The sequence below is a fragment of the Metopolophium dirhodum genome, chromosome 3 (assembly GCF_019925205.1).
Source record: "Metopolophium dirhodum isolate CAU chromosome 3, ASM1992520v1, whole genome shotgun sequence".
NCBI classification, from domain to species: domain Eukaryota; kingdom Metazoa; phylum Arthropoda; class Insecta; order Hemiptera; family Aphididae; genus Metopolophium; species Metopolophium dirhodum.
In genome coordinates, this window is record NC_083562.1 from 20,207,573 (window position 1) to 20,224,562 (window position 16,990).

General features: G+C 31.8%; 2 protein-coding genes and 1 pseudogene across 3 annotated transcripts; all 3 read right to left on the reverse strand.

Moving 5' to 3' along the window:
* Positions 1 to 2,647: 2,647 nt before the first annotated feature.
* On the reverse strand, positions 2,648 to 5,031 carry LOC132940582 (uncharacterized; annotated as a pseudogene).
* A 239-nt stretch (positions 5,032 to 5,270) lies between these two features.
* LOC132940112 (uncharacterized) lies at positions 5,271 to 5,985 on the reverse strand. Of its 2 annotated transcripts, XM_061007532.1 has the most exons (3): positions 5,712 to 5,985; positions 5,478 to 5,631; positions 5,271 to 5,335 (listed from the first exon to the last, which is right to left on the reverse strand). In XM_061007532.1, exons 1-3 carry the CDS (start codon positions 5,891 to 5,893, stop codon positions 5,318 to 5,320), a joined length of 354 nt encoding a protein of 117 aa, XP_060863515.1. In that variant the 5' UTR covers positions 5,894 to 5,985; the 3' UTR covers positions 5,271 to 5,317. The 2 variants fall into 2 exon arrangements, with proteins under 2 accessions (XP_060863515.1, XP_060863514.1); XM_061007531.1 differs by lacking the exon at positions 5,271 to 5,335 and having other exon boundaries at positions 5,404 to 5,631.
* An 8,191-nt stretch (positions 5,986 to 14,176) lies between these two features.
* Positions 14,177 to 14,563, reverse strand: LOC132940583 (uncharacterized). Its single transcript, XM_061008310.1, has one exon. It carries the CDS (start codon positions 14,561 to 14,563, stop codon positions 14,177 to 14,179), a length of 387 nt encoding a protein of 128 aa, XP_060864293.1.
* Positions 14,564 to 16,990: the final 2,427 nt, after the last annotated feature.

The window sequence follows — 16,990 nt, forward strand, 5'->3', positions numbered from 1 at the left end:
AATCAAGAGCACTAAGATCCACTTGAAGATGGTCGTTGGAGCACAAGTATACACATTGGAAGAATTGACAACACTAGTGGTAAGAATTGAGGGTGTTCTAAATTCTCGGCCACTACAACCTCTGTCGAGTAACCCAAATGATTTAGAAGCCCTCACTCCGGGACATTTTCTAATTGGTCAACCACTCTTAGCTACTCCCGAGGAAAATGTCATAGATGTCGCCACCAACCGGCTAAGACGATGGGAACTGATTCGTCAGGCGCTTCAGTCATTTTGGCGTCGTTGGAGCCATGAGTATTTACAAACTCTGCAGGGACGAAAAAAGTGGTTCCAACAAGTGGAGAACCTGGCTGTAGGAGACTTAGTAGCAATTCGTACACCCAATCATCCACCGATGTCGTGGCAATTCGGACGCATCATGGAAGTTCATCCAGGTCCAGACAATGTCATCCGCGTCGTAACCATTCAAACAACTGACGGTATTTTCAAGCGACCGGTTGTCAAGGTTACCAAGCTACCTGTATAATACGATGCTCAATTTGTACTGGTGAGTATGGACGTCCCATATCGTTGTCTATTATCCACCACCATGTATGTTATTTTGTATTCTGATTTATTTGATGTTCGTGTATAAAATGTTATAATTTAAAAATTTACATAATTAGTAATTATCTTAGTATGGTTTATAATTGTAATGTCGTTGACTGCGCCAAATATATGAAAACCAGGAAAAGTAAGTTTGAAAGCCCACTGCTTTCGAAGGCGGGAGGATGTTCGGTGCCGACTCCGGTGGCGACAATTTTTATTTTTGTCACGGGTCTTCGCCGATAAGGCGTAGAATCTTCTAGAAGACCCCACCCCCCCGCCGCCGTATAGTGCAAACCGGCTTCCCGTCCGGCCGCCGCCAACAGAGGCCTACCGCCGCGGTACACGGACTTTGTAGCAATTAAGATAGTCGTCGTTCCGTGCTAAATCGTCTAGAGACAGAAAACGCCGAATGGCTGCAAGATGACGGCCTTATGCTCTTATCAATCGTACCTCTTATCTTCACAAATATTTATCAGTATTATCACAGTATACTTTTATTATGTGATAAATTATATTATTTTATTATTATGAAATATTAAGTAATAAGTATACAATATTGTTATTTGCTAATCCTCATTCCTAATTAGAATATTTCTCTTTTATTAATAAAATATATGATATAAGCTTAAAAGACATGTAGAGTTTTTTGTGATTTTAGAAACTTCTAGAATTTTAGAAACATCTCACACCTACCTAATTTAGAACCCTATTTAATTGCCTGTTTCAAGTTTAGAAGAACTTGATGTGTTGAAGAAATGTTTGTCATCTGCACAATCTACATTATTAGCATTAAGAAATAATATGAATAAAAAGCCTTTTAAAAAAATGTCATTAAATATTTCACCAAAAAATAAAAAAATTATACGTCAGCGTCGATTTTTTTCTACTAAAAAGACAAAAACACACAAAAAAACTTCAACTATTTCAGTACCGAACAAAGTCGAAAAGAATAATATAAGTGCATCCTTATTATTGATGAACATTGAATATTTGAATATTGAATGTTGACATTTTCTTATAACTATTTAGCTGTAACTATACAAGACATTGTTTGTTGTGTATTATGACGTGTATTGTGTATACCTATTATTTTGTAATTATTATTGAAGTAAAACTTCTTTCTTGGGTTTGCTTGGAAAAAAAATTGTAACGAAAAATGAAACGACACGTTTGTTTATTTATTTATTTTGCAAGTCATGCATGGTGGCGGCAGCATGAACGTTTATTTTTATTGTATTGATTTTTCTCACTTTCTTCCTAATTCACTTATAATTTCAAGGGTCCCAATATTTATGAAAGAAGTTTTACTTCCCCAGAGTGTAATGGTGGGCTCACACACTCATATTTTTATTTATTATTATTATGACAGTTAATGTGAACCTAACTATATTATTATACTTAACAATTTGAATATTGACATTTAATTATAATTTATAACTATTTACCTGATTTGATATTGTAATTGAACATTTGAAATATAGTTAGGAATTAATAGATATTATAAATTATAATTATTTTTATGAACTATGAATGTTTGTAATATTTCATAATCTCTTGAGATAATATCACATACTATTCTGTGATAACACTGATCAATATTTGTGAAGATAAGAGGTACAATTGATAAGAGCATAAGGTCGCCATCTTGCAGCCATTCGGCGTTTTCTGTCTCTAGACGCTTGTACGGGCAGCATATAAGCAAACCATACATTGCTAGAGACCCATAGGAAATAGAGAGCTCTCATTGGTCCTATTACATTTGTGATAACATGATAAAATTATCAATATTTTCAAATTTTATGCTTTTTCTAGTTCATACATGAATACATGATTCAAGTTAGGTTAGGTTCAAATTCAAATCACGTGTATAGGTATGTACATCAAGTCAATTTCTACAATTCATAATAATAATAAAATATAAGTTCTCAAGTTAAAATTCAAATTACATGTATAGGTATGTACATCTAATCAATTTCTACAGTTCATAATAATAATAAAGTATAAGTTTTCTAGTTAAAACTAAAAATTAAAAATAAATTTTAAAATTACAAATAGGCATTTAAAGTGAACCGTGACTTTTAGCATTAGGTTAATTACAATTAATATTTTGGTTCAAATTTCTTTTCTTTTTTTTAGCAACATTTTCTCCTAATGGAGGTCTACCAGCTAATAACCGTTTGCTACCTTTTGTTATACCTGCACTTCGTCGAGCTATTGTGGTAGGTTGAACCTTAATAGTTGCACCATCTCTATTTCTCAATGGTACACAATTCCCTGCTGTATGTAAAAAATTTTCCCATTGCCCTTTGCTTTTAAGTTTTATAAGCCTTTGTTCTAATTTTTTTATTCCCGTAGACGATGACCCATATGAAGTATTACACAGGTTTAATAAGTTTAATACATTTTCAAATTTGCTGTTATCATTTGATTCTGAGCTGGAACTTGGTGTGGGTTCTATTAAATTTAATTTTTGTACATTTTTATCGTTATTAATATTAGTATTATTAATTTCTGTCTCATTTCTTTGTTCTATTACAACTTCTACTTTTAAAAATGGATCATAAAATGACTTATCCAAGACTTGTTCTCCAAAGGCAACTTTAGCTATATTAAAACGGTCTGTAGCAGTTATAGAAGGAAAATTATCAGATTTAATATTAAAAAATTGAAAAATAGCATACTGATGTTTACAAAACTTTCCAGCCAAGGCACTAGAACATGAACAAAGACCACATTTAATATTAACATAATATAATAATGTTTGTTCTTGTTCACTTGGCACTAAAAATTCATAGTCATTTTCTTGTACAATCATATCTTCTTTTAAATATGTAACTTTCTTCATCATTTTTTGTAACATTAATCTGATTGAGGAATTTCTACTGTCTGCAAATTCTCTTAGTCTTCTTTTATAATAATCTTCTAAAGCTGTACTAGTTAAATCTATTAAAGCTAACACATTGTACGCTTTTACTCTACCTAAAACATGATCTTTATAAAGTCTAACTGCTACTTCACAGTAATTGTTAGTTACATGACCTCTAGAATAACCGTCCCTAAAACATATACACCATTTTTCTTTATATGTCCAATAATTACACAAATATTTTGTCCATTGAGGAAACTCTTCATTTTCACAACCTTTTTTGTAAGCATTTTCTGCATCAATCATATTATCGGCGTATAAAATGTTTTGAAATAATTTCATTAATGGTTTACGTTTTTCAATAGGAATTTTATGAGCTGAATCCCACAACCATCGCCAAACTGCTTGCAAGACATGGAACGTACAAAGTAACGTGTTACTTTTTGGCCAAATATTATTGATGGCATTAATTTCAGCTGAGCTTTGATCAGTCAGAAATAAATTGGGATATCCCTGTCCACAAAAAATTTCTAGAACAGCTTCATTTATTAATTTAAATCCTTGACAATAACACTCATACGTTTCACTTTTGTTAAAATGATGGCTAAAGGCACTGCCCCTGCAGAACTTGGGCACATAACAAATGTTATTGAATGATTCAAAGGATCACATGCACTTGTGCTGTCTACAAATATTATTTCTTTTGCCTCTTTCATTTGATGAGCTCTTCTCATAATGGGTGTTATAACAATTACAGCAAATGGATTTTCTTTGAATAAAACAGTAATGCCATTTTTACTGTATATTTCTTGTTTTTCTTTTAGTTTCTATATTAAAATTAAAATAATAAAGCTACATTAATATGTATGCTAACCTTACTTATTTGTATTATCTGTATCTAATATTATGTAAGTATACTATTCTTCATTGCTATAATTGGATATTTACCTCAATTAATCCAACACCACTACGTGGACCTAAATTCAAACTTCTCCAAACATCATACCAATAACGAACCGTACGATAACATGGATTAATGCCTCCATTAGCAAAATGTTCCAACGTGAAATCCTCTTTTAACTCCAATAATTGTTCATGATATTTTTGTGATTCAGTTATACCCATTCCAGAATCAAAATACTCATAAAACATATTTTTTAAATCATCACCAGCCGGAATAAATCTGAGACTTTCAGCAGATTTTATAGTATGGGTATGATGATTATATATTTCTATACAACATACTAAACCTTTCTGTAATATAAATATTACATATTTATTGTAATGCTTATATTATTATTATTATTATTTATTTTCAATTATTAAGTGTTGTTAATTTTTAAATCACATCATTAATTGGAAAATATTGTGGATGTATTGTTTACAATACTATACCAGAAACAGTCACAGTGTAATACAATATAGACTTTATTATTTGTTAATAAATAATGAACACAAATTAATTAATTTTATATATTTCTATGTAACATACTAAACCTTTCTGTAATATAAATATTAAATATCTATTTATTGTAAAGCTTGTATTATTATTGCTTATTACCAATTGTTAAGTACATATTAAGTGTTGTTAATTTTTATTTTTTAAATCACATCAATAAAGTATAATATACAGTGTAATACAATAAAGACTGTATAATACAGTGGAAAATATTGTGGATGTATTGTTTACAATACTATACCAGAAACAGTGTAATACAATATAGTCTGTATTATTTGTTAGTAAATAATGAACACAAATTTAAAGTACCAATTTATTTTTATCAGACAGACATAACATAAATTGTTTACTAAGACTTGTCAATCAATCTGTAAAAATGTAGAATTCATTTTTATTTCACAAATTTAACACATATTTGGAGTCTGCGAAAAAAAAAACTAATTGCGAAAATTAAAATGAAAATAGTATCAGAATAATATATTACCATAGATGATCTGGACAAATTCACAAGCTAAACAAAAAGACAAAAAAATTAATTATGAGTTTAATTGAATTTATAAATACCTTAATAAATGGATCTTTCTTCCTTGTAGATACTGTGTCCAGTTTAATAACAGCCTTAACCTTAGCTGGACATTCAGCATTTTTCGAAATTCCTTTTTGATTTTCAGATATACTAGGCTTCTGAAATCCACTATGTTGACAAACAAAGTTTTTTCTAAAAAATGTTTAAAGATGTTTTTTAGTTAAGATTTCTACAACATAAATAGTAATGTAAATACAATATAAAATACTTACGAACACACAATTCGCTGCCCATTTGGAACACTAGTTCTAACGTTCCAATTTAAATAATTTATTTTACCAAACTCAGCAACCCACACATTGGTGTCTTCCATAGATTTCACATCACATCTTAAAGTTATATTTACATTGTCATCTTTGACAATTTCATATTTAAATGATGGTGGGTAAATCATTTTATTAAATAATTAAAAATGTTAATTAACAAATCTATTCTAATTAGAAAAAGCATAAAATTTGAAAATATTGATAATTTTATCTTGTTATCACAAATGTACTAGGACCAATGAGAGCTCTCTATTTCCTATGGGTCTCTAGCAATGTATGCGGTGGCTGGCAGTTGTCCGAATAATGATAAAGACCGATAAGAGTGGTTGTACGGTGGTTAACCTGTGGTTACCCTGTGACCAACTTGAGGTGGTGTTGCACAGCAAGTCGGGGGATATTTTCGATTTGCGGAGCGGAGCGACGGCGCCGAGGAGCGTAGCGACGAGTGCCGCTAGCATGGCATCACTGTACGATGTTTTTTCAAATTGGTGTCACTGTAATATGCTGGTATATGCTGGTATGGTATTGTGGTATAAGCTGCCTTATCATTTTTCGGACAACTGCCCCCGACCCCAATGTATGGTTTGCTTATATGCGTACGGGCAAGCAGGCGTCATGGAGGACGTTTGGTCATAAGGACAGTCGAGTGGTCGGTGGCAACAACCGGTAACGCGGTATCACGACAGTGATACGCGCTTTTATTATCATTGATTGCATATCAACAAATCATTGTTTATGATACCATATCATTGTTTTGTATTTTGTTTGCTTATTTTTTATATTGCCTTCGCGGCGTTTTGTATTATTATTATATATTATTGTCTCGAATATCGAGCAATCGGTTCAATATTATATTATAATATAGTAGGTGGGCGCCTATATCCCTCACATATGTATTATACAGATGCTAATTATTATTTATATTTATTTATGTTGTGTGGTGTATATCATTTTAATACAGTCCACTTTTTAAGATTGAAAACTGGCCAAAATTGTTAATTATTACAATACACGACACATCAGTACTATTTTTTTTGTATTATTATTTAATGTTGTCTAGGGTTGAGGGTAACCCAATGTCAGGATGGACGATTTGTAGGCATACTATGGTGACTATTGGTAACACTGCTTGGTATCCTCCACCGTCTTGACCGAGAACCTAACCTTTTTTTTTGTGCTTACTCTCAGTTATGTTATGATTATGTTATGTTATGTAAAACAGTTCATTATGTTCAAACAATTATGTTAATTATGATTTTTCACTAATTAAATATAAAGTATTGTACAGTATGATTAATGATTATTACTTCTTATAATAATAATCATGCCGAGAAAGAAGAGGCCTTCCTACATAAGAATTAAAATTATATTATATTTTCAAACTTCTTCAAGGAACTTCAGTTTGTAGAAATTATCTTGATACTTGTTCGTCTGGCAACTTGTAACGTTGTTTTTTTTGTAAAAATCTGGTAACTGATGGCCTAGGATCAAAATATTCTGTACAACTTATATTTAAATACGGCTTCCCTGGAGTTATTGGACTGTTTAGTGCTTGTTTGTTTTTACAATTGTATGGCGAGATACAGCGCAGTAGTATAATTATGTAGGTTCAGCAGCACCTCCCCCTTAAATTTTACATGTAAAAGCATAGGCACCTCTGTATAGGCAATTCGTAGTACACGCATCTCCTAAACTTGTATTAATTACTCAATATAGGCAACCCGCAACACATAAAAACTCGTCAAACACCACAACCACCACCCAATCCCACACGTGACCGACATATATTTTACGCCTTCCCCTTCAAATACATTACCTCCCCTTTTATTTACACTTTAAAAAAAAAAATATATAATATTCTGATGTACACTTGTCTTGTATCGACTATACCTATCATACAAATATATATACATACATACATACATACATACATACATCCACACATACATACCTACACACATACATTCATACACAAATACATACATACATACATAATATACACATACATACATACATTCATACATACATACATAGTATACATACTCATAATATAATAATATAAGGTACAATATATCACACATATCTAAAAATATTATATAATTTATTTGATACTTAAATTCTTAAACATATATTAATTATTATATATTTACAGTAGATACATGCATACTAATACAACGATATCCAATATACAACAATCAAATGCAATATAGTACCTATTTATATATAATTTACTCATTTTATCGTTAAATACGTAGGTAGAATTTATGCTGAAACCTAAAAATATACTTATCAATGTGAATATATGTTAAAATGTACTAATTTTGATAGAAACATAGTTGTCTGAGTGTAAACACAGAAATCTTGCTAAAATAAGTAAAAATATCATACATTTCAATAAAGCATATTATGGAAACATTACAATATTTTAGTAAAAAATAGGGAATAATATCATAATTTCGTTAAAATCATGTAGTATTATAAAAAATGTCATACCCCTTCCTAATTACCATCAAAGGTATATATATATACAGTAACCATATACATAAAGACTACACATATTCATCAGTCATCACACAATTATAATACAGCTTAAAGTCTAGAATGTCATATTCTTAAAAGCATTACATGAAAAGTCGTATTTATTTCAAAGATGAAACAAAATCATATTTAAATTCCATGGTTTCAATAATAAAAAGCATATTATTATTAAATAGTTATCTTCATCACATATTAGCAAAAACAAAATAATATGTACCTACATCAAGCGGTGATAATTTTTCACTTAATGATTTCTTATATAGAAAACCATATATATTTAAATTACTTTTAAGGCGCCCGGTGCCGATGCCATTTTGTCCTCAAAAATACACTCTGCGGGAATAACGATACCGCCTTGTAAAATCAACCAAATTTCATAATTTTTTTTTTTAATTGCTAGAGGGGTATATTCTACAGCCCGCACCGATCTCTGTTTTTAAATATTTTATTCTCAAACTTTATAATATGTCTAAAAAAATACAAGATAAAAAGCATTTTTTTACAATTTTTTAATACAACTATTTGAACTAAAATACAAAATCAGAGATCGATGCAGACTGTAGGAAGTCTTCTTCTTTTAGATAAAAAAATAGTCATCAAAATCCGACAATTCTACAAGGCTTGAGAGTTATTCCCGTAAAGTCATTTTTTTTCGATATAATACACCCTATTAACCTAACCGGGTAGTAGATAAGTGGAAAAGTCTTATAATTGAGGGGGCAACTAAAATATAAAATTTTATTTACAAATTGTATTGAATTGTGGAAAACTTGAAAAACTGGCATCGGGACCCTTAATGCATATCTTATACACATGGCCCAGCATTTATTTTATGCAACTGCCCCCTTTGCCCTCCCTCTGGAATCTGGATCCGCCACTGTAATAATAACATATAACTAGTTTGAAAATCAATCCATCGATCATATCGCATTAGATATTAAATGCAACTATACACTATAAGAGACCATTTAAGTTCTAAATGGTTGACTTACATAGTTACATTTCTTCAATCTACACTATAATAGTATAATATGATATTATATCAAGTTTTTTGGCTCATACATTATATTATGATAAAACATGTAAACATTTCATAAGTTCAATATAAATGTGTTCAATTATAATTATCATAATCTCACTGTAAAAATATATATAACTAATATTTTGCCTTTAAAAACCGGCATATTCATAGATACTGTTGGTGCACATCGTATTCTTACGTGTGTAGAAGTTGACACGACGTACTCGCACTGTCAGGAAGAATATAATGGGGGCTGACACTTAATATGCGTCTTAAGCGCCAATGAGTGGGAGCCAGCTGTTGGTCCTTCACTACGACCATATCGCCTATTTTAAGGTTGGGGCTGCTCTTGGTTCATTTGTTGCGTACTTGCAGAGAGCATAAATATTCGGCGGACCACCACCGACCTACACCATCATTGCCGCCGTCGGAATAGCAAAGGTCTCATTTGTATTATATTATATTTGTATTATACTAAATTGTATTGTGTCTGGGAGCTTTCCTAGAGACGTATAGTCAGCTCCCTCTTTATTGTCAGCCGTCTTTAGGCCTAATAATTATACTTACATTTCGTAACACTATTATTGTCTACATTTGTGTCACCACCCATTATATTCTGCCTGACAGTGCGAGTACATCGTGTCAACTACTACACACGTAAGAACACGACGTGCGCCAACAGATACCTTTGCTAAAAGTTATTTTTTTTGTTTAAATATCATAAAAACTGCATTCATAGAGCCACACTCATCAGTCATCAGTTATATAATATAACACATATACTATCATTACAATTTTCACTGTTTTTCACCACTAACCTGTCTCGAAATAAACAAACCTATTACACGTCGGTCAAGAATAAAGCATTGATTTTCAGATTAAATATAAGACCACTATATATTTTTCGATTTTCCATCAATGTAACATAGACACATAGTTATCGTATATTTTTCTCAAATTATCGTTAAATACATGTATTTATGCCAGGGCTTACATTTGAAAAAAAAATTCCGTTTTACGTTATTTACAATTAAAACGTTACACAATTTTTTCGTTTATCGTTATTCAGAATTAAAACGTTACACAATTTTTGCGTTTATCGTTATTCAGAATTAAAACGTAACACAATTTTTGCGTTTATTGTTATTCAGAATTAAAACGTAATCCAAGTTTTGAATTTATCATTATTAAGAATAAAAACGTTATTTTACCCAACATTTTCCAACAATCCAGTAAATAATTTACAACTTAATTTTTTTCAACATCGTTACCAGAAAATTATAATTTTTTATTTTATTAATATTCAATATTGGTATAAATGGTATTCTATGTACCAAACACCTAGGTATTTTATATAATTACGTTGGTACCTATACTATACCAATTATTATTTAATATTTTAATTTAATAAATTACCTAGGAATTATATAAAATCACTACACATTATATTACCTATAATAGCAAAAATAAAACCATTAATTATTATTGTTTTAATGTTTTAAATGTATTATACATTTATACCTAATTGATCATCAATCATTATTATTTATTTATAGTTTTATAAGTGTTAGAATTATATAGTCATTTTTACAACATTTCATATTATGTAAATATCATTTAAAATTAGACAGTAATTTATGTTTTACACATTTGCACTGATTAGTTTGACATATACCTGAAATGTACATGAAATACATTACCTGAAATGTATTTATACCTTGCTACAATTGCCTAATAAATTATAGAAATATTGAGTATAGGCTATAATATTATAGTATTCCTATTACTATATACACAAATAATGGAATAAATACTAACACCAATATGTAAGTAAATAATAATGTATTCAAGTATATATATGATACTACCCATTATAGCGTTTTTGTTTTAATATTTAGCTAGGTAATATAAATAAAACGGATGTTACAGTATACTAAGAGGATCGCAGTAGTACAGACTACAGAGTAGACAAAGTACAGAGTGAATAGTGAATACAAAATAAGTCTATACTCTATACTTCTACAGCGCAATTATAGGGGCATTATTAATCATTAATAATAATAATAATAATTATTATTATTATTATTATACTAGGTATTAGCTATTGGCAATTCAGTTTAAAAGTTATCAATAACTCCAAAAAAATGCGGGTAGGTAATGTCCCAGATACGGAATATAATATAATCAATTCTTAGATTTTTTTCTAAGACAAAAATAAATAGCATGAAATAAAATATATTTCTACGAAACCAATATACTTTAAATACCTTTAAATAAATGGATTTTAAATTTTCAAATAATTTTGTTTTGCGTTATTTTTCGTAATGATATTCTATAAATTACGTTTTGCGATATTTTTTGTTTAATGATATATTATATATATTGTTAATCGTTATGTTTTGTTTTGCGGTATTTAATTATTTTTGATTATCGTTTTCCGTTATAATTACGTTTACAAATTTCAATCGTTATTTGTCAAATATAACGTTATAATCATAACGTTATTATAACGTTTGCAAGCCCTGATTTATGCTGAAACCATACCCGGTCGCTTATATTATAATAAAGCATATGATAGGTGGGTACAAATATTATATCTTACATGCATCACTTAACACTCATTTACCCAAAATACTAGGAATTTATTTTTATGTTTTTAGACTAGTTACATAATTATTTTAGACACTATTCTATTTACTTTATAAATAATGGAAAACGCATGTATATTACCATCAAAAGTTAGGATATATCTTACCATGTCTAGAAGACATTAAATAATTACTCATAGTTTGATTTATATAGGTATAATATATATTGAATATTCATACTATAGTCGGGGACACGAAAAGTGGCGTGTGACCGACGCGATCCAAGCGGTTAAATCGTCTAATAGGTTCTTAAACGGCCAATACTAATTGCCGCGCTTTTTTAAAAATATTTTCATATTATTTATAATAATAAAAACCAAAACAACAAAATCGTACTATTAATATAAAAAATTTAATTTAAAAACATCTTATCATTTTATATGCTTATGTTATATATTTACAAATTATTATTTTTACAAAATACTATAAACAACATTATATATACAATTTTAATTTACCTAATTAAAGTCGAAATTAGTTACCAAATATGTCTTTATCATTATCTGTGTCTTCATCATCACTTGAATCACTATCACCTGGTAATATGGTCAATATAATAGGTTCTAATATGGCATCCCTGTGAACTTCTTTTTCATAGTCTTGCGATTGAATAGTTTCTGCATGTCGTACACATTTCTCCCAGTCTTGTACAGTCACTGAATCTAACGCTTCATGAGTCAAACGTTCAATGTCTACCATCTTGAAAGTGTTATTTTATTTGGCAACTTCATATTTAACTTGAGCCCAAATCAACTCAATAGCGTTATACTGGCAGTGATAGGGAGGAAGTCGTATCACCTAATGACCTCTTTTTAATGCTAACTGATCAAGGAGATACGATTTTTCACCTTCATTTTGAGTTCGGCTAATGTTTCTAGATTACTGTAGGGAATATTTTTATCTTCAAGCCATTTTTGTACATCTGATTTTCTAGAATTACTCTTAGGATAATTTTCAGCCAAGGTCTAATGAAGCGTTATTCATAACAATAATAGAGGGCTCTTCAAGATGATTGAGTAATTCAAGAAACCACTCTTTATACACCCCAGCATTCATTTGGTTATGGTAGTCTGTAGTATTACCAGTGTTACTGCGAAAAACTAATTTTGAATCCTTAATAAAACTGTAGCGGGCGCATCCTGCGTGACATACAATCAGTCGACCACCCTTGCCAATTGGAACCTTTAGTCCTTCCGTACCTTCATTGTTCTGCCAAATAATGGATCGTGAGTGATTTTGATTAACCCAAGTCTCATCAACATAAACAACAGGGCGACTATAGTTATTTTTACGCAGTGTGCACATTTTTCTGAGGAATGTGCACCGTAGAGCAACTTTTTTTTTTTTTCCTGTTTTAACCGACGACGCCGCGGGATCTGCTTTCGCATTGCTTCCGCGTATTAATACATACGTGGGGGGCAGACGGGACAGCTCCCCGACTCACCCCGTTCAAACATTTTCAAAATTTTACATTAACAATGGTAAACTGAATTTTAATGCATTTTAAGTCTTACTGGACCTCTTCCTGACCTTCTCGGGCCGACCGGAGTTCGCCGCCTTTGAATTCGCGTACCTGCCTCCGGTTAGCGAGCCTACCGGAGTCCGCCGCTCTGGATGTCTCGTTCTCACAACCGTTGTGCCCTTCGCAAGGCCTCTTCTTTGCGTTCATCTTCTTCTTTGGTCGACAGAATCGTCTCGACCATGCGGATGAACTCCAGGCGATTAGTTTTGAACTGTTTCATTATTCTCCTACGGGCTTGGGCGTCTTCTGGCAAGTCGTGTGGCAGGGGACCACACAGGATTTCTTCCACGTCGCCCACGTTCGGAGATCGCCTCATAATCTCGGTCATTCGAGCGCGATCGTCTAGCCATCTCGGGCAGGTAAAAACCGTATGCTCAACAGTGTCGTCGGGGTCGACGCAGTATACGCAATTGCTGTCGTCTGCCCGATTAAACCTCTTAAGGTAGCTCCGGAAGCACCCGTGCCCCGAAAGCACATGCGTCAGTCGGAAAGTCAGGGTTAGCGGTGGCTTTGTTAACCAGCGCCCAACGTCAGGGAGGAGCCGGTATATCCATCTGCCTTTATCAGACCGTTACCACCGAGCTTGCCAAGCTGCAATGCTGTTTATTCTCTCTTGGTTTTTTTTAACGGTGCTCAGGGCGACGTCAGTCTGGTCGTCCAGGCGAACCCGAACTCTAGCCCTTTATGTTGCTAGCAGGTCTGCCGGTAGCATTGAAGCCAATACTGACGAGGCGTCGGCCGAGACTGTCCTGTAGGCACGTATTATGCGGAGTGCAACGGTCCTCTGCGCTCTTGCCAGTTCTGCGCCATTCTTAGCCGTTTTTGTCCCACGAATGGCCCAGGTCGGCGAGGCGTACAGCATCTTGCTGTTTGCCACAGTGCCAAGAAGCGCTCTTTTGCTTTGCGACGGTCCACCGAGGTTGGGCATCAGTCTGGCTATGGCTTTCGCTGAGTCGGTAGCCTTGCGGGAGGCCTGTTGTATGTGTTTGGTGAAAGAGAGCTGCGTGTCGATCTCAACGCCGAGGTATCGCATTGACCGTTTGATAGGAAACCGTAGAGCAACTATCATAAAAGTCGTGAATAATTCTTCTGACTATATCTCCATCAAAATCGTCCAACTCGGTTTAAATTTTCGCGCGTTTATATGTTTTACGCGGAGATTTAAAAAATGGAACAACTCGTTGTTCATCTTGCGTGTTTTCTGGTTTTTTGCTTCGGAGCAAATGCGGCTTACGGTGCGAAGCGAAATTCCACATGCCTGGGATGTAAGGTCTTGAGCACATTTAAAAAAGTCTGGCGTTAAATCAGGTTTTTTAGATACATTTTTTAAAAATATAAACACGCTATGTATAATTTTTTTAGATTGACTATGAATATCTTTATCATTAAAAGACATTTAAAAAAATTACAAAATAACAGCACAGTAAATAAATTACTAAAACGCACAGGCAATACAACACTAAACAGTTAACACACGAATGTACCTACTCGTCAACCACTTGCAAGCTACTAAAGGTAGGTACATGCTATGGTATTTCATTGTACATTTAGTATAAAAACAACCCCTCTTTCCCCACACAATGCAAGGGAAAATAACAGCTGCAACAAACCATAGACTATATGATCAACTTATATATAACAGGTCTATGCAACAAACAACCTGAAAGCCATAGAATAAAAACAGTAACCTTATTTTTTTTATGATGTGTACAATGCACAAAATGTTACGCTGCGCGCGCGAAATACGCCGCATGCGCCGCATGTTGAGAACCACCGACCGTTGGCCGAGTGTGGGTTGGGGTACAGTCGAGGTCACACGCCACTTTTCGTGACCCCGACTATATTACATTTCTATATTCGTTAGGTTAGATACCACCATTTCGATCGTAAATATAAACATATTTACACTCCAACACATAAAGCCCTTTACAGATCTTAATAAGATGATACGTAAATATTGAAAAAATCTCACTAAAATGTATAATTCCAACAGTCTGCAATGCTGATATAAATATAGTTTTTACTGTTTTCGACTTAACTTTAAATAATTGATAGGTACACAGATTTATATTATAATAATATCATATGTTCAATAAAAATATATACAAACTTCATATTTATTTTAAAAATCAGCAGATTTTCAAATAAATATCATATTAGATGTATCCATATGATAAATATTATAGCTCTCGTAAATATCACCATTTAGATCGTAAATATAAACATACTTCAACCCATATGGGTACTATATAGATATTGATAAAAATATCTTAATTAAACGATAAGCAATTTTTAAAAATATCACAAAAATGTATAATTTCAACAGTCTACAAAACCGATATAAATATAGGTTTTATTGTATTCGACTTTAATATAAATAATTGATACATATTTTTATATAATAGTATCATATTTTCACTGAAAATACAAACTTCATATTAATATTCATATTAAAAATTATCAGATTTTCAAATCATATTTGTTGTATCCATATTATGCACGTTTTTTTAAAAATTTAATCAATTACCCGGTACAGTGGGAAAAATGATTCAATAAAAGATGAATATTTTAGAGAAAAATAAAGGTTAACAAATATTAGCTCAAATTTCAAAAATGTTATCTGGAAAAGAACTTTAATAGTCAGAATACCTGAAATTTTGAGCCTTGGAGATTTAGCATATTTTGAATATGCCACTATAAATTCCTATGATATTGAACGTTCTTTTTCAATGTTCAAAGTGCTGTTAGCTGAAAATAGAAAAAGTTTTCAATTTGAAAATTTGATAAAACACCTTATTGTTCAATGTAACTTCCAAGTCAAAAATTTGTGTTCATCTTAAATATTTGAAACAAAAATATTTTGTAAATTGTTTTTTAGTAGTTCAAGAAGTTGAAAGTTTTGAAGAAGTATCCAGATGAGAAACCCCAAAAAATAAACTCAAATAAATAATTGTAACTTGTAAGTTGATAAATATAGTTGTAAATAAAATGTATTCATTAAAATAATAGGTACTTACAGAAAAATTCTTATCTTTTGTTCAAAAATATTCATTTTAAAATGCATATTTTGTATATTTAAGTGCATATTTGAAGATTTTTAGAGCTACAAGTCCTCTGCCCTAGTTATTACTGTGGGCCATGTCGTTGAGCGCCATGATGCAGTACTTGTGTTTCATGAACTTCAACCTGCCGTTGTGGATGTACTTAATGAAATATCTACTTGGAAAGATACTGAGACTTCTGCTTTAACTAACCAACTTAGTTCCTCCATCCATCAATTAAGGTTTCAAGTAGCCTTATTGATATTAGTAAAAGTAAGTAGTAATAACTGCTCCTTTGAGCAAATTTATTCAAACTGAAAATTTAGATTTAGAATCTGCTCTAGGATTCGCTGATATGGCTCAATCAACTATAAAACGAATCCGCGATAATGCTGATGATTAGTTTGATAATATATTTAAAAAAGTTGAAGATGTCTGTTCTAGTTTTGGTATAA